Source organism: Oncorhynchus kisutch, linkage group LG13, assembly GCF_002021735.2.
Source record: "Oncorhynchus kisutch isolate 150728-3 linkage group LG13, Okis_V2, whole genome shotgun sequence".
Lineage (NCBI taxonomy): Eukaryota > Metazoa > Chordata > Actinopteri > Salmoniformes > Salmonidae > Oncorhynchus > Oncorhynchus kisutch.
Window position 1 is genome coordinate 59,114,921 of NC_034186.2, and position 27,603 is coordinate 59,142,523.

The 27,603-nt window shown below is 42.4% G+C and overlaps 1 protein-coding gene across 1 annotated transcript in view; it reads left to right on the top strand.

Annotated features, from left to right (window-relative positions):
* Positions 1-8,408: 8,408 nt before the first annotated feature.
* The window catches only part of LOC109902073 (zinc finger protein 385D), a 41,012-nt gene continuing 21,817 nt past the window's right edge, over positions 8,409-27,603 (top strand). Inside the window, exons 1-2 of the mRNA XM_020498138.2 lie at positions 8,409-9,087; positions 14,703-14,848. Coding sequence (XP_020353727.1) covers positions 9,066-9,087; positions 14,703-14,848 — 168 coding nt within the window. The 5' untranslated portion in view covers positions 8,409-9,065. The remainder of the gene's footprint in view (positions 9,088-14,702; positions 14,849-27,603) is intronic.

Below are 27,603 nucleotides of genomic sequence, written 5' to 3' on the forward strand. Positions count from 1 at the left end.
CTGATCAGATAGCTGATGTTTAATGTTAGTGAGGGAAATGTAAGTCTCCAGCTTCAGTGATTTTTGCAATTCGTTCCAGTCACTAGAAGGAAAGGCGGGCAAAGGAGGTGTTCTCTTTGGGAATGACCCGTGAGATATACCTGTTGGAGCGCGTGCTACAGGTGGGTGTTATTATCGTGACCAGTGAGCTGAGATAAGGCTGAGCTTTACCTAGCATAGACTTATAGATGACCTGGAGCCAGTGGGTCTGGCAACGAATATGTAGCGAGGGCCAGCCGACTAGAACATACAGGTCGCAGTGGTGGGTGGTATAAGGGGCTTTGGTAACAAAACTGATGGCACTGTGATAGACTACATCCAATTTGCTGAGTAGAGTTTTGGAAGCTATTTTGTAGATGACATCGCCGAAGTCAAGGATCGGTAGGATAGTCAGTTTTACTAGGGTAAGTTTGCCGGCGTGAGTGAGGGAGGCTTTGTTGCGAAATAGAAAGCCGATTCTAGATTTGATTTTGGATTGGAGATGTTTGATATGAGTCTGGAAGGAGAGGATACAGTCTAGCCCGACACCTAGGTATTTGTAGTTGTCCACATATTCTAGATCAGAACCGTCCAGAGTAGTGATGCTAGTCGGGTGGGCAGGTGTGGGCAGCGAACGGTTGAAAACCATGCATTTGCTTTTACTAGCGTTTAAGAGCAGTTAGAGGCCATGGAAGGAGTGTGGTATGGTATTGAAGCTCGTTTGGAGGCTAGTTAACATAATGGGATAATGGTCCAAACGAGCAGTTCATGCTTGAAACCCCACAAATGGAGGTGAGTTACAGCAATTCTGTATGCAAGAATGGGACAATATTCCTCCACAACGACGTGAGAGACTGATCAACAACTACAGGAAGCGTTTGGTTGGAGTCCTTGCAGCTTAAGGTGGCACAACCAGTTATTGAGTGTAAGGAGGGGAATTACTTCTTCACAGAGGGGCATTGGGTCTTGCATAACTTTGTTTATGAAATAAAGGAAATAAGTATGTCAATGTGGTGTTATTTGTTCACTCGGGTTGTCTTTATCAAATATTAGGTTTTGGTTGAAGGTCTGATAACATTCAGTTTCAAAAATATGCAAAAGTAGAGAAGATTAGAAAGGGGACAAATACTTTTTCAGGGCTCTGTATGTCAACTGTCTTGTGCCTTTTACTGAGGAGTGGCTTCCGTCTGGCCACTCTACCATAAAGGTCTGATTGGTGGAGTGATGCAGAGATGGTTGTCCTTCTGGAAGGTTCTGCCATCTCCAAAGTGGAACTCTGGAGCTCTGTGAGAGTGACCATCGGGTTCTTGGTCACTTCCCTGACCAAGGCCCTTCTCCCCCGATTGCTCAGTTTGGCCGGCCGTCCAGCTATAGGAATAGTCTTGGTGGTTCCAAACTTCTTCCATTTAAGAATGACGGAGGCCACTGTGTTCTTGGGGACCTTCAATGCTGCAGACATGTTTTGGAACCTTTCCCCAGTTTTGTGCCTCGACACAATCCTGTCTCGGAGCTCTACGGACAATTTCTTCGGCCTCATGGCTTGGTTTTTGCTCTGACATGCACTGTCAACTGTGGGACCTTTATATAGACAGGTGTGTGCCTTTCCAAATCATGTCCAATCAATTGAATGTACCCCAAGTGAACTCCAATCAAGTTGTAATAAACATCTCAAGGATGATCAATGGAAACAGGATGCACCTGAGCTCAGTTTCGAGGCTCACAACAAAGGGTCTGAATACTTGAATACATTTGCGAACATTTCTTAAAACCTTTTTCCGCATTGTCATTATGGGGTATTTTGTGTAGATTGATGAGGACATTTTTTATTGAATACATTTTATAGTAAAGCTGTAACGTAACAAAATGTGGAAAAGGGGAAGGGGTCTGAATACTTTCCCAATGCATTGTATCTTGCTCTTTTCTGCACACACAATCATGCCTTTCCCCTTTGTATATTCCTCTGACAACATCACCCCCACTGTCTATTCATTTCCATGTCTCTCTATTCATCAAGTTTTCATTGGATTCAAACCAGTCAGATCTATTTGTAGTGGGAAACGTTTGTCTGAGGGAATGTTATTTTTAGTGGCATGATAAGCTATTGACTGCAATGTGTGCGTTAGATTGCAGTACTTCCCTGTTCTCTGGAGATCAATACTTTCCTCCTTTCTTTCCAACTGCTCCTCTTACAAGCTGTAAAAGCAGATAAAGGAGAGAATAAAGGAAAAATAGAGAGAGAAAGAGGGGAACGGAGATAGTGAGAGAGAACAAGTACATTAAAGAATCTGGAATTGGTTTTGAATGCCAGAACATGTCTTGACTTTGTTCTTGCCTGTGTTCTGCCTGTGTTCTGTTGGCTCTATGATGAGATAAAGTGTGGAGTGGGTGGATGAGGGTACTTTCCCCCGAACTCTATCTAACTATGTCCTTCAGGGTACTTTATCCCAACAAAGTGATGTGCTTCAAATCACCCAACTGGGTACAGAGCTATAGTACACTCACCTGATGCAGAGGATGAGATGTGGTTGCTTTATTCCTCACTGCTGAGAAACCTAGAATAAATTACTGGATGAAAAATGAATTGATTGACAACTGAAGCATATTGATTAAATATGATTAGAAAAATTGTTAAAACATGTTGTGTGACAGTTTTGTTTAAATGGCCTCATACTGCTGTTGGGCTTGGCTGAGACTCAAATAGAAAATATGGAGCATTTAGGGCCCAAACCATCTCTATTTTGTTAAAGGTGTTTCTGCATATTTGTAGGTGGTTATAAATGCTACTTTGCGAGCATTCTACCCTCTAGGTATGAATGGTATCTCCCTGCTGTACGCTATTGACCAGATGATGTAAAACACATGCTGAGGAAATGGTGGGAACCCAAGTTTTACTCCCAGAAGACACTGCAGGAGGGAAGCGGGCCAAATCGCCGTCCTCACACATGGAGGGATTGCACACAACTCGTGGTACCGTTTGCATGTAATGTTTCATTTCAGAAACAATGTGTAACTGTCAACTATCATCAGCGTAATATGTAGTTTACCTACCGAGCGTGTGGTTAAGTTAACATGGCCAATGGTGTTAAGTTTCCAGTGCTGTGGTTGATATTTTCTGTCTTTGAATGACTCATGTTCTTGAGAAAGAGTTTGACCTAGTACTGTTTCTACTTATTCTGCGGTTGTCATGACAGTTCTACTCTGTACCCACAACACAGTTCCAACAGCATGTTACAAAATCTTACATTACACCAAGTTTGTCAGTATAGACAGCATCTATTAATATTCACACGATGCCTAGCATACATTTTTTCTGAGAGAATTTGGGGGTTTGACTAATGCTGAGACGAGGGCTTGAGTACCAAACAGTATGGCCTAATAAAGGACAGAACCAGAATGACATGCCTGAAGGGCATTTCTCTCTGATGGGTTTATTCACTTGTGGTGTAAAGTACTTAAGTAAAAATACTTTACAGTACTACTTAAGTATTTTGGGGGGTATCTGTGCTTTACTTTACTATTTATATTTTTGACAACTTTTACTTGACATTCTTAATGAAAATCATTTTCCCTGACACCCAAAAGTACAGATGGTCCAATTCACGCACTTATCAAGAGAACATTCCTGTTCATCCCTACTGCCTCTGATCTAGCAAAATCACTAAACACAAATGCTTCGTTTGTAGATGATGTCTGTGTTGGAGTGTGCCCCTGGCTATGCATAAATGAAAAACTAAACAAGAAATGTGAAAGGTATACCTTTACTTTGTGTTCTTAAGTATATTTTAACAATTACATTTGCTTTTGATACTCAATTAAATACATATAAAACCAAATACTTTTAGACTTTTAGTGGGGGACTTCTACTTTAACTTGAGTCGTTCTCTATGAATGTATCTTTACTTTAACTCAAGTATGACAATTGAGTACCTTTTTCACCACTGTCAAAATGTTTATGTGCACTGTTCACCAGGCACCAGGAAAGGCGTCTGAGTGTGTGATTGAAAGCATGGTGGTGCTGAAGGTGAGACTGGCCACTGTTCCGTGAAACCATAGCCATAGGACTCCTCTTTAAATCTGCGTGTTCCTCCAAAGCTCAGTTGTCCTGAGTCTGCACAACTCTGCCAGGACCTAGGATCAAGGGAGACACTCAAGTTTCTTAATACTATATCTCTTGACACTTTGAGGAAAATAATCATGGCCTCTAAACCTTCAAGCTCCTTCAAGTTGGAATAGTTGGACCCTATTCCAACTAAACTACTGAAAGAGCTGCTTCCTGTGCTTGGCCCTCCTATGTTGAACATAATAAACGGCTCCCTATCCACCGGATGTGTATCAAACTCACTAAAAGTGGCAGTAATAAAGCATCTCTTGAAAAAGTCCAACCTTGACCCAGAAAATCTAAAAAACTATCGGCCTATATCAAATCTCCCATTCCTCTCAAACGTTTTAGAAAAAGCTGTTGCACAGCAACTCACTGCCTTCCTGAAGACAAACAATGTATACGAAATGCTTCAGTCTGGTTTTGCACTGAGACTGCACTTGTGAAGGTGGTAAATTCCATTTTAATGGTGTCAGACCGAGGCTCTGCATCTGTCCTCGTGCTCCTAGACCTTAGTACCATCGATCACCACATTCTTTTGGAGAGATTGGAAACCCAAATTAGTCTACACGGACAAGTTCTGGCCTGGTTTATATCTTATCTGTCGGAAAGATATCAGTATGTCTCTGTGGATGATTTGTCCTCTGACAAATCAACTGTACATTTCGGTGTTCCTCAAGGCTCCATTTTTGGACCGCTACTGTTTTCACTATATATTTTACCTCTTGGTGATGTCATTCGGAAACATAATGTTAACTTTCACTGCTATGCGGACGATGCACAGCTGTACATTTCGAGGAAACATGGTGAAGCCCCAAAATTGCCCTCCCTGGAAGCCTGTGTTTCAGAACACAAGGAAGTAGATGGCGGCAAATGTTCTACTTTTAAACTGACAAAACAGAGATGCTAGTTCTAGGTCACAAGAAACAAAGATATATTCTGTTGAATCTGACAATTAATCTTGATGGTTGTACAGTCGTCTCAAATAAAACTGTGAAGGACCTCAGCGGTAGTCTGGACCCTGATCTCTATTTTGATGAACATATCGAGACTGTTTCAAGGACAGCTTTTTTTCATCTACGTAACATTTCAAAAATCAGGAACTTTCTGTCCAAAAATGATGGAGAAAATGAATCCATGCTTTTGTCACTTCTAGGTTAGACTACTGCAATGCTCTACTTTCCGGCTACCCGGATAAAGCAATAAATATTTTCAGTTAGTGCTAAACATGGCTGCTAGAATCTTGACTAGAACCAAAATCATATTACTCCAGTGCTAGTCTCTCTACACTGGCTTCCTGTTAAGCCTAGGGCTCATTTCAAGGTTTTACTGCTAACCTACAAAGCATTACATGGGCTTGCTCCTACCTATCTCTCCGATTTGGTCCTGCCGTACATACCTACACATACGCTACAGTCACAAGATGCAGGCCTCCTTACTGTCCCTAGAATTTCTAAGCAAACAGCTGGAGGCAGGGCTTTCTCCTACAGAGCTCCATTTTTATGGAATGGTCTGCCTATCCATGTGAGAGACGCAGATTCGGTCTCAATTTTGTCTTTATTGAAGACTCATCTCTTCAGTAGGACCTATGATTGAGTGTTGTCTGGCCCAGGAGTGTGAAGGTGAATGGAAAGGTACTGGATCAACGAACCGCCCTTGCTGTCTCTGCCTGGCCGGTTCCACTCTCTCCACTGGGATTCTCTGCCTCAAACCCTATTACAGGGGCTGAGTCACTGGCTTACTGGTGCTCTTCCATGCCATCCCTAGCAGGGTTGAGTTACTGACTTGAGCCTCCTGTCCGGGTTAGCCCCCCTGTCCTGTGTGAATTTCAGTATGCTTTCTCTATTTCTCTCTCTCCTTTTCTCTCTTTTTCTCTCTTTCTTTCTTTCTTTCTTTCTTTTCTTTCTTTCTCTTTCTTTCTCTCTCTCAGAGAACCTGAGCTCTAGGACCATGCCTCAGGACTACCTGGCCTGATGACTCCTTGCTGCCCCCGTCCACCTGGCCGTGCTGCTGCTCCAGTTTCAACTGTTCTGCCTGCGTCTATGGTACCCTGACCTGTTCACCAGATGTGCTACCTGTCCCAGACCTGCTGTTTTCAACTCTCTAGAGACAACAGGAGCGGTAGAGATACTCTGAATGATCGGCTATGAAAAGCCAACTGACATTTACTCCTGAGGTGCTGACCTGTTGCACCCTCTACAAGCACTGTGATTATTATTATTATTTGACCCTGCTGGTCATCTATGAACATTTGAACATCTCTGCCATGTTCTATTATAATCGGCACAGCCAGAAGAGGACTGGCCAACCCTCATAGTCTGGGTCCTCTCTAGGTTTCTTCCTAAGTTCCATGCTTCTACACCTGCATTGCTTGCTGTTTTGGGTTTTAGGCTGGGTTTCTGTACAGCACTTTGTGACATCAGCTGATGTAAGAAAGGTTTTATAAATACATTTGATTGATTGAGAGTGGTTAAGAGTGTCGGGCCATTAACCGAAAAGTCACTAGTTCGAATCACTGAGTCGACTAGGTGAAAAATCTGTCTGTGCCCTTGAGCAAGGCACTTATCCCACTCCTGTAAGTCACTCTGGATAAGAGTGTCTGCTAAATTACAAATAAAACAAAAAATGTACTGTAGTGTTTTTGCGGACTGTACTTTACAATAGTATTTACTGTAATGTTTTTGCGGACATTACTGTCGTATTTACTATAGTGTTTTTGTTTTATTATCTTTAACATAGAAGTGGAGGCTTTCTCCTTCAGGAAACCTACTTGAGAAATACTAAAATAGCTTATTTTCCATAACCTGTAGGTAGGTAGGACTGGGGTCTGAATGGTTTGTTCAGAGCTTCTGCTATTTCTATAACCTGTAGGGAACACAATAAGGTTGTATACTTGGCATGTAGGTTTCTCACTTATTGGTGGCATATGGGGGAAAGGAATGGGCAAGGTATATGCAAGTTAAATACTTTAGTATTTACTATGGTTAAAGTGTAGTGTTTTTGCTGACTGTAATGTTTTTGCAGATATTACTGTAGTATTTACTACAGTGTTTTTATTGTGGATAATACTGTAGTATTTACTGTAGTTTTCTACCGTATACTAAAACATTCTAAGTACTACACATGATCGAGGGATACTACAGTGTGGTAGTATAGTATTCTACAGTACACTTACTACAGTTTACTATGGAATTCTATAGTAAGTACTGTAATATTCTAGAGTAGGTACTGTAGTATTCTAGAGTAAACTGTAGTATTTGTTCATGTGGGTCTCTCTCTCTCTCCTGGCTCTTTCCCCTCCTCAGCCTCCCTTTCCCAGATAGCAGTTTAAAGGCTTTGAAAAGCCAGAGAGTCTGTTGATCAGATAGCCCCATAACTAATGGAAAGCGTCATGGAAGTGACAGCCAGATTAATGAAGTAGCCCGGGCTGCACTTGCACGTGGTGCACTGGTGCTCCTCGGGCTGCGTCGCTGCTCTAACCGCTATTCATGGTGACAAATAATGCACCATCACTGACACCTGCGAGTCGAGGTTAAAAAATACATTTGCCCAGCCACCACAGCCATTGCCAGTGAAAGAGAGAGAGACAGAGAATGACCAAGAGAGGAGGGAGAGAAGGAGAGGCTGCCGTTTCAGATATGGAATAAACATATTTACTGGAAGTGGGCTCGGGGGTTGGGCGAGACAGAATGGGAATTCAGGATTAATTGAAAACATCTGTGCGACGCCATAGCGGAGCCTGAGGGGATAGGAGGAGAGAAATCGCAACACTTGAGAACATTGATTTCTTTTTGGGTCTTGAGGAGACAGTTATGATGTCACTAATGGCTGGGCTGGCTATCTTGGGGTGTGTGTGGACAGACATCACTCTGATCAGGACTGTCTCATTTGTAGTCGATAGCGGTGGCCAGACTTTGGAGCGGTCAATGCTACTGTCTGACCTTCAGAGGCATTACAGTGAACCAATCAAAGTGATTGTGTGAAAACAAAGCCAAGGGCGGTGGAGGTTAAGTGGGAAGGATGCTGACGCACACACATATATACAGGCGAACCCTTGTTGTGCATCACAAAACCTAGTTGGTATTTGTGGGTAACAGCGACCAGCCGTCTCTGTGTGGCCGGTGGCTGTCCCTTGTGCATGGTGCTGTTCTGTGTTGTGTTGTGCCTGAGGAGCCACCAGAAAGAGACGGAGAAGAGCAGTGGAGCCCAGCTCCAGGAGTCAGATTACAGAGAGAGAGAGAGAGAGAGAGAGAGAGAGAGAGAGAGAGAGAGAGAGAGAGAGAGAGAGAGAGAGAGAGAGTAAGAAAACAGACAGAGGAAGAGAGAACAGAGAACAGAGGAAGATAGGTAGTTAAAGAAAGAAGTAAAGAAAGAAAGATATTAAAAGGAGAGAAAAGAGGGAAAATATATAGAAAGTGTGAGGGAGGCGACGGGGAGAGTTTTACACAAAGAAGAGATGGACAGAGAAGAAACCCAGAGAGAGAGAGCGAGAGAGAGAGAGAGAGAGAGAGAGAGAGAGGCTGTAGCTGGAAAATGTAGATAGACACCTTGGAGAGGAGAGAAGCACGCAGAGGGGCCAGCGCTCAAGTAGAGTAGAGAGGAGATTGTACAGGAGGACGGGAGGAGAAAAGAGGGGAGGAGAGACCGGCAGAACCAGCAAGACGAGAGAGAGAGCAGTGTGTGGAGAGAAAGAGAGAGCGAGAGAGACGAAGGAGGGGGACACAGACCACTGTGAGAGGAGGGTGCCGGCTTTGCACGGTAACGGCTGCAGACACGACACACAGACAGAGAGACGGACTACAGAGCTGCACACACACACACACACACACTCACACAAACACACATAAAGAGTGTGTGAGACATGCCCAGGCTGCTGCCCATGGACACACACACACACAACCTGGCAGGGCATCCGAGAGGACATACAGACCCCTATGTCTAAGGAGTCATGGAGAGCAGCATGTTTTTCGGTGAGTTTGTGTCCTGTGCATGTGTTTGTGTGGCATTAGCAGTACATACATCATCTTCAGAGATGGAGCGGATGATTTGGTTAACGTAAAAGGAAGGAAAGTGTGAAGTTCCACACTTACTACATTTGACACGGTTGGATAAGCCCTAGGCACCGTGTCTACTCCCCCTAGCCATTATCCATCCTGCCAGACTAGATCCATGTGTGGGGTTGAAAGTCCAAGGTTTGCATTTCATCTCACATGTTTTATAGACTCTCGCTGATGTGTTTATAGCGAAGGAATTCAAAGAAGGACAAAGCTAGCTCACTGTCGGCTTTGAGAGCCACTTGATATGCTGTCTAGAATAGTTTGAGAAATGAAAGAATTAGACTTCTTCCATTAGATTTGTGTTTGATGAGAGGCTTAGGCAGACTTAAAGCAGGAGTGCTTTCCTTTCAAGTGCTCTTCACATCGCTGGCTTACATTCTCACGTTAGAAGAATAATTGCATTGATTCTTGCCGCAGCAAGGCTTCATAAAAGGGCACTGTCTTTTTTTGTGGGATTAAAATGATCTCAAATTACACAGCAACCTAATGGAGTGATATTCTGACATCATAAGGGGTTCATTATACATCATGCTGATGACAAGACTTATAATGCATTGTAACTGCATTACAATGCATTACACCTGCGGGCTTTAAGTAAAGTGTTACAGAGAGTTTTTGTTTTGGAGCCAGGTGACATTGTGGGCAGACTGCTAATGTGTCCTTTAGGAAAGAGGTTATGATGTAGGATGTGTGTCAGGTGTGATGTATTAGCTCTCAGAGACGTGTGACTGCTGGTTGTCTGGCAGGTGTTCATCCACAGGAGTATTTTTTGTTGTATCTTATTCGGATCCCCATTAGCTGTCGCTGAAGCAGCAGCTACTCTTCCTGGGGTCCACACAAAACATAAAACATGACGCAATACAGAATATCAGTAGGAAAGAACAGCTCAAAGACTGAACGACACACAGAGAATAAGAAGAATAGTACACACATTACTGACAGTTACACACATTACTGACAGTTACACACATTACTGACAGTTACACACACATCCGTACATATACATATGCCTCAAAGCCTAAGTGCTGTGTGTGTTGTTTTATTTCTTTGCTTGAATAATTTGATAGAAGGGAGTTCTTGGCTCTATATGATCATGGCTCTATATAATACTGTGTTTCCTGGAATTCATTCTGGATTTGGGGACTGTAAAGAGACCCCTGGTGGCATGTCTGCTGGGGTAAGTATGTCTCTCAGAGCTATACGTAAGTTGATTCTACAGAACATTTGGAATTTTCTACACAATAATATTTCTCACAGAAACAAGAATTGATGCAGTCAATCTCTCCTGTACTGATATGCATACTGTTGACATGAGCCCTCTGTGTACATTGAAGGGCAAGGAGTGTTGATGTAGTGGGGACGTGACTGGTCTGGTGTCCTTGGTCTGTGGAGTCACCTCCCTGGTGCCAGCTCAGCCTCGTGACTCATCAGCTTTAGTCAACACACAGGCCCACCTGAAGACAGAGGTAGCCCTAGTGACGATAGGGTGGTGAAATGCAGTTTTATCACTTTTGTCAAATGAAAAAGAAGTGCATTGTGAATAAAATAATCAAAAGTATATTATGTCTGGAATTATTTTGTTCTTGTACTAATGCCTAATGTCGTCATTGCATAATGGAGGAAAAGGGAGGAAGGAAGCTTGTTAGGTTTTGGTTGTGGAGAACGTGCGTTGCTTAAGCTTAAGCATTTGTTGATGAATATATTAATATAGTTTGCATAATATGTTAGACTATAAACACAGCTAAATTAGCTGTTTGTGTCAGTGATAGAATCATTTTAGAATAAAAATCCAAGTTTGTGGTTTTCCTCAAAGATGTTTTTGGTTGAAAACTTTTTGAATATGCATTTTGAATGATATAAATTCTCCTGTCACATAATACTTCTACAAATCCCTACGAATTTGATCCCTTAGAATTTCTGATGGGAAAAAAAGAAACAAAAATCAAGGGCGAGAATTCCCCATGTGCCCCCTATGCAAATAACCCTCTTCATGAACCAAATGGATGAAGAAGGCCAATGAAAAGACAGTAACTCAGCAGGAGTAATGTCTCCTAGTGTGAGCTGTAATCATAAAAGGGATTAGTGTTGAGTTGGAGGCCCAGAGCACGTATCTGGTGTATCTGGCCTGGTGGTTGGAGTTTAAGAGCACTTAAACATCTCTTTGGTTAACCTCAGATTACAGAGCACAGTGGAAGTGATTGTTGGATCAAACTCCGAGACAGCTGTGTTTATTAGAGGTTACACCGCGAAAGTCATGACAACAGAGCGGGTTACGTTGGGAGGGTGGGGTTCTGGAGTTAGCCAGGCTACTCGAGTCTGAGCCCGGAGCTAAATGCTAACCGTTAGCTATGCAGCGGAGAGCTTAGTGAAATGGATACAAACATGTAGCCTAGGGGTACATTGGTGTAAATCTGTTTCTAATTGACCAATCTTCAAATGTTATGGATTAATAAGAGATTTGAATGTTTCTACATGTTTGTTGTTTTTGTAAATGGGGTGAAACCACTGTAACCTCTGCATCTTAATTACATCCTAAGTGTAATTATGGTCATGGAATACACCCAGACAGCACCTAAGAACACAATGCTGTGAAACACATCTGAATACACATCATCAGGATATATGAATGTTTTTGACACGCACTTGACCTCATATTTCCCAATAATTGGATTTATATTTGCTCTGTGAAATAGTAGACCTTTGCATCGTAGATTCTATATTCCATGACAGCAGTTTTCCGGCTATGTGGAATCTCGGCCCTTTAGACAGATCTTATCGGAGAGCAGTCGGGATCAAGACCAGGAGAGGCGGAGGTGGGAGAGAGCAGTGGAAGACGATTAATTATTCACGTTAGTCTGTGTCCTTCAGACATCTTTACTCTCGCTCGACACACTGCCGCAGGGTTTTAGTCCCAGATAAAGACATTTTTAAGAGGGCCGATATGCAAGGCGCCCACACGCACAGACATGCATGAAAAGACGCGTGACGCACAAGACGTTGACAGATACACATTAAACAAACTTACAAGTACATGTTTACATGTATTTACGAGCAGCACACATATCTATTTTACACGTGTTTCAAAACACACCACATGAAAACACACTTGCACACTCCCCATAGGAGAACCCTTTGGCTCCAGGTAGAACCTATTTTGGGGTTCAATATAGGACAGTTTTCAGAGAGGGTTCTTTCTACCTGGAACCCAAAAGGGTTCTCCTATGGGGACAGCTGAAGAACCCTTTTTTTCTAAGAGTGTATTATACACAGCTAGAGAGTCTCATACCTAGAGACAGGACTTACTCAAGTCTACAAGCTCCACTCTTAATACTACAATGAGCCATGCGCCAATATAACGTTCAGGTCAGGGAGTTGAAACACTAGCCTTACATGAGGCAATGTTAAAAGATGGAATGTCTCCTTGTGTGTTTGTACATGTTGGGAGATCAGTGTTGCTTTGTTATCCTTCGGAACGGAGGAAGTGAAAATGAACGCATGAGGTTAAAGTGTCTTGTCTCAGTATGCCATCCTGAAATGGGGAAATTGTTTTTTGAGTTACTGCACTCTGTTAGGGGAGACTAAAAGATTGGCTAAAATATTGACCGATGTAATTTGTTCGCTTTTTGTCATTCAGTAGAGCTGAGATGCTGGACTCCTATGTGCCTCTTGTAATTTACTGTATAACAATTCCATCACAACCAGATCCATTCTTTCCTTTTTTTCTATGGACACGTTTATATTTGAAACACCACAATGGATACTGTAGCTCACTCCTCACTCCTCAACCAGAGTACAGTTCTGGTTGTATGAATAGGCTGTTTTGACTGCACGTTGCATTTCTGGTCGGCAATCTGGCTTGTCGGCAACGTGTTTCCAGGGTGACGTCAGGCAACATGTCAGTGGAGGATCCTGCAGGGATGATGGCTGCAGAAGGACATGCTTTGTTAGAGGAGAACTGGGACGTGTCTCCACATGACCATCGGCATTTGTTGCTTTCCAACAGATGGCAGTGCTCCTCCGAGCAGAGGGGGAAAAAAGACTTGTGGTTTCCCTCCCTCTCTCTCCCTCTTTCTTTTTTACAACTGTTTCTTTTTATTCACCCTTACCATCGCCTGGGGACTTGATGTGGCAAACATAGTTTTTTATTTGTCTCAAGCCGGTGTTTTGATATGGTATCTGCGCTTTTAGTCATGCTGGCTCTGAGTTCGTCATGTTGTTAAATGTACTGTGGTAAAAGTCATCCCTGGTTCTAATTAATGGGTACGGAATGGCTTTCTTTAGTTCCTAATGTTTTGGAAAGCTGCTTTCTAATCCCCCGGTGTTGAAGAAAGGCTCTGCTGGTTGTAATTCATGGCTTATAAAGCCCGCTCTGGCTTCTCTCGTGTAGATGACAATGAACGTATTTACTTTGGTTTTTCCAGACCGTTTTGCCGTTTTGTTATTGAATCTTCTTCGTTATTGATCTGTCTGGTCTGGTGCACTCATTTCATATTTGTGACTAAGAGGATGGTTTCAGCATTAAGACATTTCTCTCTTAAAGATGCACTATGCAGAAATCGCTTCGCCCTTTCCTGGTTGCTAAAATTCGAATAGTTCGCCTAATTTCAGTTTCTTTGACAAAACAAGCAACCATAGTGTAGAGAATCACTGTACCATCTAAACAGCTGTGAAATATATTTTCCACAACCAAAAATACTGTATTTTCAGCTGTTTGAAGCTGGTGTACAAAACCGAAAATAGAAGACTCAAAATCAAAACTTAAGAACGGGTCGCATAGAAATAGTGCACATAGAACATATCTGCCTCTTCTTAGACTTGGTTTCAATAAGAATGACAGATTTATAACTTACATTTATTTCGATGTGAATTTGGTCAGGTCACCCAAAAAGTTCCATATATTGATTGCAGCTTTAAAAAGTGCTGACGAGAAGGATTGTTAAAGAGTCAAATGCAACAGGATAAGGCTGACATGGCATTCCCATGATCCAATTAACATCATACTGTATTTGTCTCTGTAGGCTATGTCTGAATTGTCTCGGGTTATCTATAACTTGTTCAGACTCAGTCCAGAGGCCTTGTTTTCATTAGAAGAGAGGTCATCATAGTTAGAGAAGGCAGACCAATATCAGATTTTTTAAATATTTTATTTAACTAGGCAAGGCAGTTAAGAACAAAATCTTATTTACAATGACGGCCTACCCCGGGCCAATTGTGCACCACCCTATGGGCTTCCCAATCACGGCCAGATGTGATACAGCCTGGATTCAAACCAGGGACTGTAGTGATGCCTCCTGCACTGAGATGCAGTGCCTTAGACCGCTGTGCCACTCGGGAGCCTCCCAAATACAGTTGGAAGCCCCCCAGATACAAGTGCTCTCATATTTCATCTAATTTGAATCTTACTTTTTTGGTGGTTTTGTCTATGAGACATTGTACATTTTGCTCATAATATCATACTCTTGTTTAACTGAGAACCACCACAGCACAGACCCTTGAACACTGCCCATTCTCTTTCTTCTCCTCTACAGGTAATGCATGTCAAAATGGCCTCCTGCCGACGCTGATACGTCCTGCTCTGCCCACCATCCAGCAGTCTCTGGGCATGAAGCAGTTCCAGCTCCCGTTTCCCCTGGATACGGCCTCAGCAGTCAGCCTTTTCCCCGGCTTCGGCATGGTAAGCCCCGGGTCATGTGGTCAGCTCAGGTCATTGGGATCAGCTCAGGTCATTGGGCGTTACGATCCTGGTTAGGTCTGGCTAAGGTCATAAAGTATGGTATCTGATATCGTTGGTGCAATGGTTTAGATTTAGTATGATGACATTCATGTTAGAGGGCATGTGATTTGTCTTTTGAAGTGTGAGCCTCTTTCAAACATTTGACCATACATTTCCAATCATTTAAGCTGCTGATGTAAACAATGATATAGGACAGTCATAAATGTGTGCACTAAACCAGAGCAGGCAGACAACCAGGGTAATTTGAAAGAATATATTGGGATTGGGACTCGTTAAATACATTGCATGTGAACAGACTTCACACATATCCAATGTGCACTTATTGTAGAAGTTGACTGTATTCTCTTGCACTGTTTTCTTTGTACGCAGATATAAAGTATAGGCAAATACTGCATGTGGCCTCATCAGGTTTGAATTTAGCAAAATCATCACAAAATGATGACTAGTGGAAAATATGTGGCAGATAAAAGTCTACGGCTTGAGCTTTTTGCCTTTGAATTACGGGGGATAGCTCAATTTAAAGTCTGCTTGAAACAGAACCAGAAATATGGAGCACAGCTGCAGGAAAACACAGGAGACAAGTGGGGACATCATCACGGAACAAGGCTTGGATAGTCCAGTTGAAAGCCAGATAGTATCAGGAATGGATTTCGTGAGAAAGTTCAGGTTTTGCCTCCATTCCTCTTCTCACCCTCTAATCTGCATTAAACAGACCTTTCAGCACTTAATGAGTAATGTACTGTGAAGCCTCCAAATCACGGAAAGCTGATACTGGATTAACATGGGGTAATCACCTCTCCCATACACTGTCCATTTCTCTCTCTCACTCTCTCTCTCTCTCTCTCTCTCTCTCGCTCACTCTCTTCATTCTCTGTGCCCTTGACGTTTAATCACTGGCAGAATTAATGTAGGGTGATTGTAAAAGCTAGCGTTGGCACGATCAACAGCGCTATAAAAGTGTTTATGCACAAGTTATTGTTCCATGTTTGGTTGTGCTGCTTACACTTGCATAACTTTTGTATTGGTTTGGTTTCAGGGACATAACAAAGTGGTGATGTCTGTTTCTTGCATGTGGGATGGAACGCTTTTTTATGTGTGTGTCCATTTGAAATGATCCATGGTTAGTTGTGTGTGAAGACGTTTCACAGCATTGTTGTAAGTGGGATCAATTCAATGTTTTGAAGGAAGAGGCGCGACTCTAACTCACAATTGAAAACTCAATGCTTTATTGATTTAATTTGAGTTAAAATCGTGACGTTACGACCGTCAGTGCCCTTCATCAGAAAGAAGGGATCAATTCAATCAAATGATTGATGAAGTGGGTCAATAACATGTGTGGTAATCATGCAATGTTTTCCAGTGGAGATAGAGAGGTATTAGATGTTATTAAATGTACTATACAAGGTTTAGCTAAAGCTACTTACCATCATCAGCTATTGGAAAGGTGGCAGTTTTATCAGATATAATGTCCGTTTTGCTTATGCGCCTCTAGGGCACAATAAACATTTATGCACTCTGATTCGCAAAATGCAAAATAATCATATAGAATACGATGATGACTGCAGATTTCCGTTAATCTACTCCGGTGTAATAAAGTGTCAGAGTTCTGGCGTGATATTCAGCAGACACGTTCCGCACCTTCTTTCGAGAGGCGGGGAGTTACGTCCATGACCACACCTGCATCTGATGAGATAGATTCCAAGTCTCCTTGCAGCTCTCAGTCAATGTTGTTCTGTAATACAGTGTGTGACTCACATAAACAGGATACGTTTCCCCAGAAGGGATCGCAGGAATCTTTTCTCAATGTTTTGTTATACTCCCCTTTGGTTGCTATTCCTTCTTCCTGGGCTGTGCTACTTCTCATAGAATAGAAATGTGTCCTTGTGTAATATGACCGTGTATATATAATATATGGCATAATACACGTTTTTTGACTCATTTGCTGTATAGAAGCAGTGCAACACCCCGCTAATTTCCTTTGCATATTCAATTCTGGGCATTGTGCTGCAGTATTTTATGTTAGAAAGAATTGGTTTGTAGAATATCCTCTTCACATTTCCTAGAAAACATTCGGTTTATTTGTCAGGGTGAGAAAGAAAGTTTTTGTAGACGAAGAAACAACAGAGCAGGAAGGCCGTTCACAGCTAAGGTGAAACCAACTGTGAAATAGGTGTAGAACTTTAGATTACAGCAACTGCAGTAGTGATATTGAGCTGGCCAGAGTGAAAGAACAGAAACAAACCAAATAAAAAGAGTAAGAGCTCAACACTCAGCACAGACAGGTGTTGGTTTGGGGGTGTAATGAAAGGAGTGAATGGGAAAAGTAGTTTCCAGTTAAGGGGGCTTTCTTCACCGCTGAAAATACCATTTATCTTGCCAGGGGCCTACATTTGTCTTGAAGAAACAATACAAACTCTATTTCCTCTGTAGAGTAATCAGGAATGTGAGATATTGATTCCTTCTTACCGATCTGCAGGCTGGAAAATTGCTTTGTAGTCCCGGACTGAGAATGACACATGGGTTTCAGCCCGGAGTCCCTCAAGCATCACAACCCATTTCAATCGTCCCCCCCCCCCCCCCCCTCTAAAAGTCAATTATTCTATCAATACCAGTAATGGAAATGTAGGTTTCGAATGCACTTGCGGATAAGCATACGGTTTTATCTGTTTTTGCTTTGGATGATAAATGATAGTGGAGGAGCGCTGCGTGATTTGAAAAAAAGAACAAAGGGCGGAGACTATTTGCGGATTTTTATTTGATTTACGCAAGTCTCGTAACAGCTAATGGATTCTGTAAATTGTATTCCCATAAGGATAGCAGCCAAAACACCAAAGAGGAGAACACAGTGGGGATAAGGACCACCCTGGTGGTGCGCCCTTGCAAATGCCACCTGATGTAAACGCGCAAAACAGACTATATGGTTATTGCAATGGTTGCTATCAGTTAGCACCCGGTGCTTTTTAACCTCTGCCCCTAACAGTGGCTTTATGTGGTGAGCGCTTTCTTGACGGTTTCTCCCATGATAACATTTCACTCCCCTGGGTAGCGGCCAGCAGAGCTCTCTCAGTAGGAATGCAGAGATAAACCGTGGAGCTAAAGCCAATTCTTTATGGGGATGCTCTGTGCCAGCAGCTTGCCTGGCACAGTATTGTTAATACTCTTGTACTACTTTTGTAGTGCTTTCTCTCGTCTCAAGATTTGCAGTGAGCCCTCTCCAAAGTAGAATATTCACAAAATTGATTTAGATAGGACAATTATGTACGTTGTAAAATGTTGTGTGTAAAAGTTGACAAGAAATCATACTGTACTGTATGTGTTACAGTGCATTCAAGGGTCTATGTAGCCCCATCGTCTATGATACACAGGTTGATTTATAGTGGCTCAACCAATGAACCCTCGAGTTCAAAGTCTTTCATAAGAAGGAAACGTGATTCTGTTGCATTATTAGTTGCTCTTAAAGTAGGCCAAGATGAATAAGAAAAGGTGACAATATATCAATCTTAAACTGTTCATTCTGTGTATTACCCAACTGCTCTTTCTCACACCCCAGGTAGAGGCATCTGTCCATTGTGGGGATGTGTGCGTGAGGTTCAGGTCTGCACGGTACCATGTTTCACTGCTAAACCAGAAACAGCTGGGGAGTCACGCAAGCAGTTTGCACCTGCAACACTGATTGTTCCCTAATGTTAAGCACACGTGCCATGTACGGTCCCCGGGAAATATTTTCGCACCGAGACAAGATTAACCCAGTGCATTTACGAGACTGACAATCTTTCAAGACTACATCATCGTTTAGATTGTTAGCCTAGAGCGGCTAGAGGGCTGAACGTGCCTATCGTAGGAGATGTTTTGTGGTCTTTTGCCACACCCTACTTCGAGCTGGGATTCTGTGAACATTTATACTTTCCTTCCGCTGTTATGTGAAAGGTTTATGATATGTATTTATGTCTTCCTCCACAGTTATCCCCCTGAGACTCTGAAACATCCTCTGATTTGTACACAAACTACAATATCTAGAGCTCAGTAGTATTACAAACTTCCAAAGATATAATTCATTGCATTCACATAAAAAAATGACCATATCACTTCAAGCCAGCGCCGGCCCTAACCTTTTGGGGGCCATAGGCGAGAATCTGTTGGGAGGCCCCTCCACCTCGCGGGCAAAAGTAGTTTTACAATTAGATTTAGTTTTAAAGTTCATTTCCTGCAATTCTAAACATTTTGCCATGAGGCGGAGAGAAAAATGTGCAGTTTTACAGATAATTTCCTGCAATTCCATATATTTTGCCATGGGGTGGAAAGAAATTTGTGCTGTTTTGAAACTAATTGAAATCCATGTCTTAAACATTGCTACGTTAATATTATTTCAGTATTCCTCTATTATGACAAAAAATATATATCTATCTCGCATAGTTCAATAGTACACCCTTGTGGTTGAATATATGTGTACCTATTGCAGGTCCCAGGATACAACAATGAATAATGTTGAACTAACAAATACCATCAAGGGATACCTTAAAATGTACAACAACAAACACCTTGTGAAACAGCTGTGAAAACCAACCTGGCAATATTTTAAGATTTAAATATATAAACTCTGATTTTTTTTTGATACAGTTGTGTCATTCGTTTATTTTCACCAGATGTTTTGGAACACCCACGTGGCAGTCAGAGACTGAAATACTGATGTGTGTGGAATAGAGAGGAAGTGGGTGCTGTGTGGAATAGAGAGGAGGTGGGTGCTGTGTGGATGGGAGGTTCTACCTGTCACCTGTTCTCATCAGGCAGCCAGTCTCGGGAGGGGGACTTGAAGAGGGAGACTTCAAAGTCCAGGCGCTGCTGCTCTCTTTATTCTGTGTTTGCAGTGCTAGTGTAATATGTGCCCAGTGTGATGAAGCAAGAAAACTTTCTGAACAGATAATGACAACAACAGTAGCCGTAGATGGAATGAAAAGTTGGAGGGTGGTTGGTAAGGGAGGACATCAGGTAGATCCCCGTTTGGGTGTTAGGGGAACGCCTAGGTCCTGGAGAACAGGAGCAGAGTAAAGGGAACAGGGTAGGAGACAGACATAAACACACAGGTTACATTTCATGTGATGGATGAGTGCAGTGTTATAAATGAAAGAAATTTTGAAGGTATAACCTACCTCAAGCTGGTCCCCCTCCGACTCAGAGCACAGAGAATCAGACTGATACGAACTCAATGGCTCTGTTGGGTGAGATACCTCCTGAGTATCGATAATCGATAGTTCTATAGTCATTTGGAGAGGTAAATTAAGGAGGTACATTTTTTATAAGCTTTCTCAAATGTCAACCAAAGCTTAACAGACTTTGTCTCATGGGCTTCACCAAAGTGTAGGGCGTCAGGGCTTTCAGTAGTCGACCGCCCAATCACTCCAACTGGAGAAGATTGTTGGCCTCCATCGAGGTAACTCTAGGAAGACAAAGTGAAAAAAATCTGCATCAGGTTATTTTGTGTGCAAATGCAAATAGTTATTATCTGAGATTTTTATATTCACCTTAACAGATGGTGACCTCAGCTAGGAGCGAAAGAGCAGTGAGGTTTCCCAGGTCTCGTCTTCCTTTCGTCCTTCTTCCGAACCAAGTCATTTGCCTCCACATCCTTCTCAGCTCGTGCCTGAAGGTGGTCCTCGAAAGCGTTCTGATCTGGTTCGACCACTTCCACCACATCAGGTGTATTTTCGGTGATCTGAAAGTACATTATACATAAAAATAGCAATAAACAAATAACACTAAGTCAATCACAAATAAATTTGAAAGACTACGTGATATGCAATAATTGTATATACAGTACTATTGTATTGTTTATCTCAGTCAACAGCTGCCGCTCACGTCCATACATCAGGCGATCGGCGAGTACTCTGTGGAGGCCTGGACAATGCTGTTGTGTGCAAAGAGAATTACCTTCAGGTTGTCCTCCCACCATTCCTGGTACCGTCAAGGGATTTGCCCATGGCAGTCTTGAGGGTCTGGTTGGTCCATTCATCCAAAACCTGGAGAAGGGAGTAGGAAAGGGATATCTATTGACAATGTGAGATATTGAAATATGTCTTATGTACCATAAAATGTAAATAATAAAAAACAGAATATAACCAATAACATCCGTACCTTGTTTCACTCAAGATGGCCTCAGGAGAACTGTGGGTGTTGAAGATGTCCATCATCACCTTGAGGAGTCCTCGCCAGTCTCGTTCTTGATTGGTATCATACAAAACTAAAATCTATTTTTGGTTCCAAGCACCCTTTTTAATAGGTTACAGAAGGGAATTTGGAGTAAAGCACATTCTCTCCCGTTATTGACCTTAATGAATATTGCTTCCACCCACTTGGTGAAGTGATCGGTCGCTGTCAGACAACAGCTGTTGCCATTCCTGGATTTAGTGAAGGGTCCGATGAGGTCCACCCCTAACAAGTGTTAGAGAGGTTATTTTATTCTTACCCGTATCTGTGTCATGCAGTATGCAGATTTTCATATTTGTAAGAATACTAACACACACACACACACACAAATCTCACTCTATGATTATTAAAGCAAGCAAGCCTTACCAAACAACTTATCAAGGCAAAAATGGTTTTGTTACACTTACTGATCATGGTGAAACAACTTTGATGGGCTTGTCGTGTCTCTGACTTCTTTAATGAGATGACATGCTATTTTCAAATTGATTACCTAACGTGTAATTGATTATGTGATTGAATTAAACCATGCAACAATTAAACCATTAATAACCTGGGGCACCACAGAAGCATTAGTTTATATAGAGTGGCTATCTCCCGAATCCACTCCTCAAGATCTGAAGATCTTTTATATCAATAGCAGTCAATCAGTCATTAATTATTCTTTACCAAATATCAGTCTCATCTGAACGTCATAAAATTCTTGGTTATCTGCACAACCCCAGCCTTTGCTTATGAGTCATCCGTACACAAATTGGTTCAATTATTTATTTACGAATGAATTAAACAATTACAGAATATACAATACATAATAACATTATACAGTAAATACCGTCCCTACTGGACTAAACAAAAACAGTTTGGTTATAACACAATAGATTCAGAGAGAAGAGAAGGGATTTTTGGAAAGAAGACTAAGGACCATGGGTCTCTATCAGACCTGGGAAGCTATTCCCACATAAATACATATGTCACTAACGATCGCTCATTCGGAAAAGCAATGCATTGTATTTACGTGAAGCTGGCTTCGATAGTTGAGCTGGGGATGTGAGGCACTGGTTTGCCCATTCAATGTCACCCTCGTCCTTTGAGGAATCTTCAGTTTCATCATGTGAGAGGTTCCCGTGGTCTGAGAGGTTCATCTCACTCTAGAGATGCTTGAAATTGGTCCTTTTCATTGTGGAGGACATGTCCTCCCATTATTTGGAACTGAGGGGACTTTTCGTCAAGGAGGCTTTTATTCAATAGTGGAAAATATGTTTGTTCATTATTTCCAACCAATGTCTATTCATTTGTGTGTGGCTACTGAATTAGTTCAACTTCATATGGAAGGCCAATTCTCTCATTTTAAAGGTTAAACATCACATTACATCATTTCGCTAATAGTTTCATCTTTACTCATTCATTTTATACAAGAATTAGATGCAAGCCTTGTAACTGAGGAACCTGTATAAACAGATTTAGGGTAATGTGGCTGTATTTTCTTTCATGAGGTCACAAACATGAAACAAAACGGACCGGGTTGTAGCTGGCTTCTCCACCAACCGTTTACACATTCTCCAAAATAAGAATATTGTTAAATTCTCAAATTCTGGGATGTAGTAGAATTTGGCGGGAGAGTTCCTTTGTTCTACTGTGACCCTCTCTCTCCCATATTGCATGGTCAGGAAGACAAGAGTCTGCATGGAATTTAGGGTGTGGTTGTAAAGTTGTAAAACTGCTAACAGGAGAGGGGGGGTTGTTCACATCTCTGCTAGCCAATTCACTGAAAGGGCTAGCGACATGACAGGCTTCAACTCTGGCGCCACAGTTTTCACCCTCTCAAACTTCTGGCAGGCTTGGCAGGTACTGATCTTTTAGCACAAAGTAACAAATTGAAACGCTGTGTGCTCTCTGATATGACATTCATTGAAATCACAATAATTTCAGATATAATAGAATGTGATTGATAAACAAAAGGTTATTTCACTTGCCCAGCTGTCTGTCTGGATGTGTTTGTCTAGCAAAGACACCTAGTTAAGTGCAGTTGTAATTATCATAATTGCTTATACCTATCCATTTGATTGATCAGGGTTAATTATAGCTAGATACCTCTTGCGCCTCTTGTCGTGATCAGTAGTGCCTTCATAGTGCTTTGCCTGGTTGGAAAGATAAAATAAAATCTCTTTGAGGGATGCCATTGAAATGCAAACTACATACAAACAGAATACTACAATAGCAGGGGCACTCTTTGGGAGGGGGACACTATTTGGCATGACAGGCCTCCTGGAAGTCAGTGCCTCTGGACACCCTAGGCCCTTCGTGCCCGGTTGGTAATTCAGCCATGATTACCACAAGTTTAGATAGCTGGGTAGACTAACTTACCAACCTAAAAAATATTAGCTAACATGGGCTAACGAAACGGTCACTGAGTTTATCAAGAAGTGTATAGGAGATGTTATACCCACTGTGACTATTAAAACCTACCCTAACCAGAAACCATGGATAGATGGCAGCATCTGCATAAAACTGAAGGCACGAACCACCGCATTTAACCATGGCAAGGTGAGGGGGAATATGGCAGAATACTAAACAGAGTACTCGATCACTCCACAAGGCAATCAAACAGGGAAAATGTCAATATCGGGACAAAGTGGAGTCACAATTCAACGGCTCAGACACGAGACGCATGTGGCAGGGTTTACAAACAATCACGGACCACAAAAGGAAAACCAGCCACATCGCCGAGACCGAAGTCTTGATGCCAGACAAGCTAAACACGTTCTTTGCCCACTTTGAGTAAAACACAGTGCCAACGACGCGGCCAGCTACCAAGGACTGTGGGCTCTCCTTCTCTGTGGCCGACGTGAGTAAGACATTTAAACGTGTTAACCCCCGCAACGCTGTCGGCCCAGATGGCATCCCTAGCCACGTCCACAGAGCATGCGCAGACCAGCTGGCTGGTGTGTTTACGGACATATTCAATCAATCCCTATCCCAGTATGCTGTCCCCACATGCTTCAAGATGGCCACCATTGTTCCTGTACCCAATAATGTAAAGGTAACTGAACTAAATGACTATTGCCCCGTAGCACTCACTTCTGTCATCATGAAGTGCTTTGAGAGACTAGTCAAGGATCATATCACCTCCACCTTCCCTGTCACCCTAGACCCACTTCAATTTGTTTACCGCCCCAATAGGTCCACAGACGATGCAATCGCCATCACACTACTTATGTAAGAATGCTGTTCATTGACTATAGCTCAGCATTCAACTCCATAGTACCCTCCAAGCTCATCATTAAGCTTGAGGCCCTGGGTCTCAATCCCGCCCTATGCAATTGGGTCCTGGACTTCCTGACGCCCCCCCAAGAGTGCATTCTCGGCCCCCTCCTGTACTCCCTGTTCACCCATGACTGCGTGGACATGCACGCCTCCAACTCAATCATCAAGTTTGCAGATGACACAACAGTAGTGGGCTTGATTACCAACAACGATGAGACAGCCTACAGAGAGGAGGTGAGGACTCTCGGAGTGTGGTGTCAGGAAAATAACTCCTCACTCAACGTCAACAAAACAAAGGAGATGATCGTGGACTTCAGGAAACAGTTTTAAGTTCCTCTGAGTACATATCACTGAAATGGTCCACCCACACAGACAGTGTGGTGAAGAACGCCTCTTCAACCTCAGGAGGCTGAAGAAATTTGGCTTGTCACCTAAAACCTTCACAAACTTTTACAGTTGCACAATTGAGAGGATCCTGTCGGGCTTTATCACCGCCTGGTACGGAAACTGCACCGCCCACAAACGCAGGGCTCTCCAGATAGTGGTTTGGTCTGCACAGCGCATCATCGGGGGCAAACTACCTGCCCTCCAGAACACCTACAGCACCCAATGTCACAGGAAGGCCAAAAAGATAACCAAGGACAACAACCACCCAAGCCACTGCATGTTCACCCCTCCATCATCCAAAAGGCGAGGTCAGAACAGGTACATCGAAGCTGGAAGCGAGAGACTGAAAACAGCTTCTGTCTCAAGGCCATCAGACTGTTAAACAGCCATCACTAGCACAGAGAGGCTGCTGCCTATATACAGACTTGAAATCATTGGCCACTTTAATAAATGGAACACTAGCCACTTTAACAATGTTTACATATCTTGCATTACTCATCTCGTATGTAGAGACTGTATTCTATACTATCTATTTCATCTTAGCCTATGCCCCTCTGACATTGCTCATCCATATATTTATACATTCTTATTACATTCATTACTTAGATGTGTGTGTATTAGGTTTTTGTTTCGGAATTGTAAGATTTTACTTGTTAGATATTGCTGCACTGTTGGAACTAGAAGCACAAGCATTTCGCCACACTCGCAATAACATCTGCTAACCATGCGTATGTGACCAATAACATCTGCTAACCATGCGTATGTGACCAATAACATCTGCTAACCATGCGTATGTGACCAATAACATTTGATTTGATTTGACTGTCGGTAAGAAGAGGAAAACTGCTTGATGCACCACTAAACTTAGAAATGGTGTTTTCCACTATTCTAACTCTCAACAGTAAGGGGGTCGGGGGCCTAGGCAAGGGTTTCCCAAACTCGGTCCTGGGGCCCCGTCCGGGTGCACGTTTTGGTTTCTGCCCTAGCACTACATAGCTGATTCAAATAACCCTCTCACCATCAAGCTTTGATTTATTTGAATTAGATGTGTAGTGCTAGGGCAAAAACCAATGCGTGCACCCAGAGGGGGCCCCAGGACCGAGTTTGGAAAACCCTTGCTTAGGCAACCGCCTATGTATCTTACAGTATGCCAAGGGCCGGCACTGCTTCAAGCAGTGTAGGCATGTGTGTAAAACCCTTGAATTCATTGATATTAAAGTGTTCACCATTATTATACTGTGTGTTTGCAGGTAAGCCATGCATTTCTCATTTCAGGGCATTGATTTGGAAAAGAGGAATTCAAATGCAATGTAGGTTTTTCTTTCATTATTATGAATATTGTTCTTGTTTGATATTCATGGTATAATATTATGCAAAGATAAATTGTTTCATCTTAGATTTCATTGAACCATGTCAGGAGAGAATAACTCCGAGTGGGGTGTTGCCAGAGAGAGAGGTTTGATAGATTGATCGATTAGAAATCGGGTTACAAAAGAATTTAGCAAAACACTATCGAACCACATCAACTTGACCTACAGTACACAGATTAATCGTGATGTATATTCAAATGTATACACCTTATTATTGTGGTGAGTTTGGCTCAAGACCTGTGAAGACATATTTTAGTAATTCAAATAAGATGTGTGTGGGGGGGGGGGGTGCAGTTAAATGTATTCAACCCCTATTTAAGAGTTGTTTCATAACGTTCAAAGTTACTTTTTTAGGTGTTAGGGCTTTTATATCATGTCACGCTTGACAGTACTACAGATAAGGACAATTTGATGGAGCTCAGATGTGCTTTGTTCTGAGGCAAGGGGTGGGTGTGGCAGGGGTTAAGGGGTTAAGGTGTTACATTTTCATCTGAGCAGGTCGGGGACAGTATGAGGCAGCCAGGTGGCTCTGGGGAGCAGAGGAGACACCCTAGATCAATATTCCATCCTAACAGATCTTGATGGTGTGAGAGGGGTCAGCGGTGAAGACCGATGGGAAAGTTCTAAAGTACCACTCATACTGGAGAAAATACAATCTGAGACAAGAAGCAGAAAGCTGAGGGATAGATAAGTGGAACGAGAGGCGCAACGGAGAAAAAGAGCAGAGAGAGAGGGGGAGAAAGAATGGGTTATAAGGAGAGAGGAGAAATAGAGAGGGGGAGATAGAATTGTACTTGTGCTTGCTCTGTGTTCGTCGAAAGTAGTCTATTCAGGTTCTCCCCCCCCCCCTCTCTCTCACTCTCTCGCTAACCACTTACATTTTAATCATTTAGCACTCTTATTTAGCGTTACTGACAGTAAGTGCCTGCATCAAGGGGAACAACAGCATAAAACTTCAATCCTTTTATAGAATCCAAAACCCCTTAAAATCCCTTAAAAAGCAGCAATATCCACAGGAGCAATGTGCATAATGAACCCCCACTCCAGCCTTCAGTGTGGTATATTGAATAAGAAGCCCAATTGAAGAGCTCAATAGTGCTACTGCCCCTTTGCATAGTAATGATAAACACACACACACACACAAGTACAGTACACACACAAATTCCACTGAGATCCACTAGACCTATTTTCCTCTATACATGGTGAAGAAACACACGTGAATCCCTTTCAGTTTGGGATGCTTCAACCCTAAGGAGGAGAGATAAACAAGTGCAACGATAGAAAGAAAACAGACTGTTCCCTGGGGCTTTTTGAGCCAAGTTAACACTTAGAAGAAGGTCAAATTGATCTGCAGTAACGGACTCATAATCCTATTAGAATATTAAATTGAATCAAGATTCTATGAGTTTCATTCTATTCACGGTCACTGTGAATTTTCCTATCCAGTGACCCACTCAAGTACACTATGGGGAAATT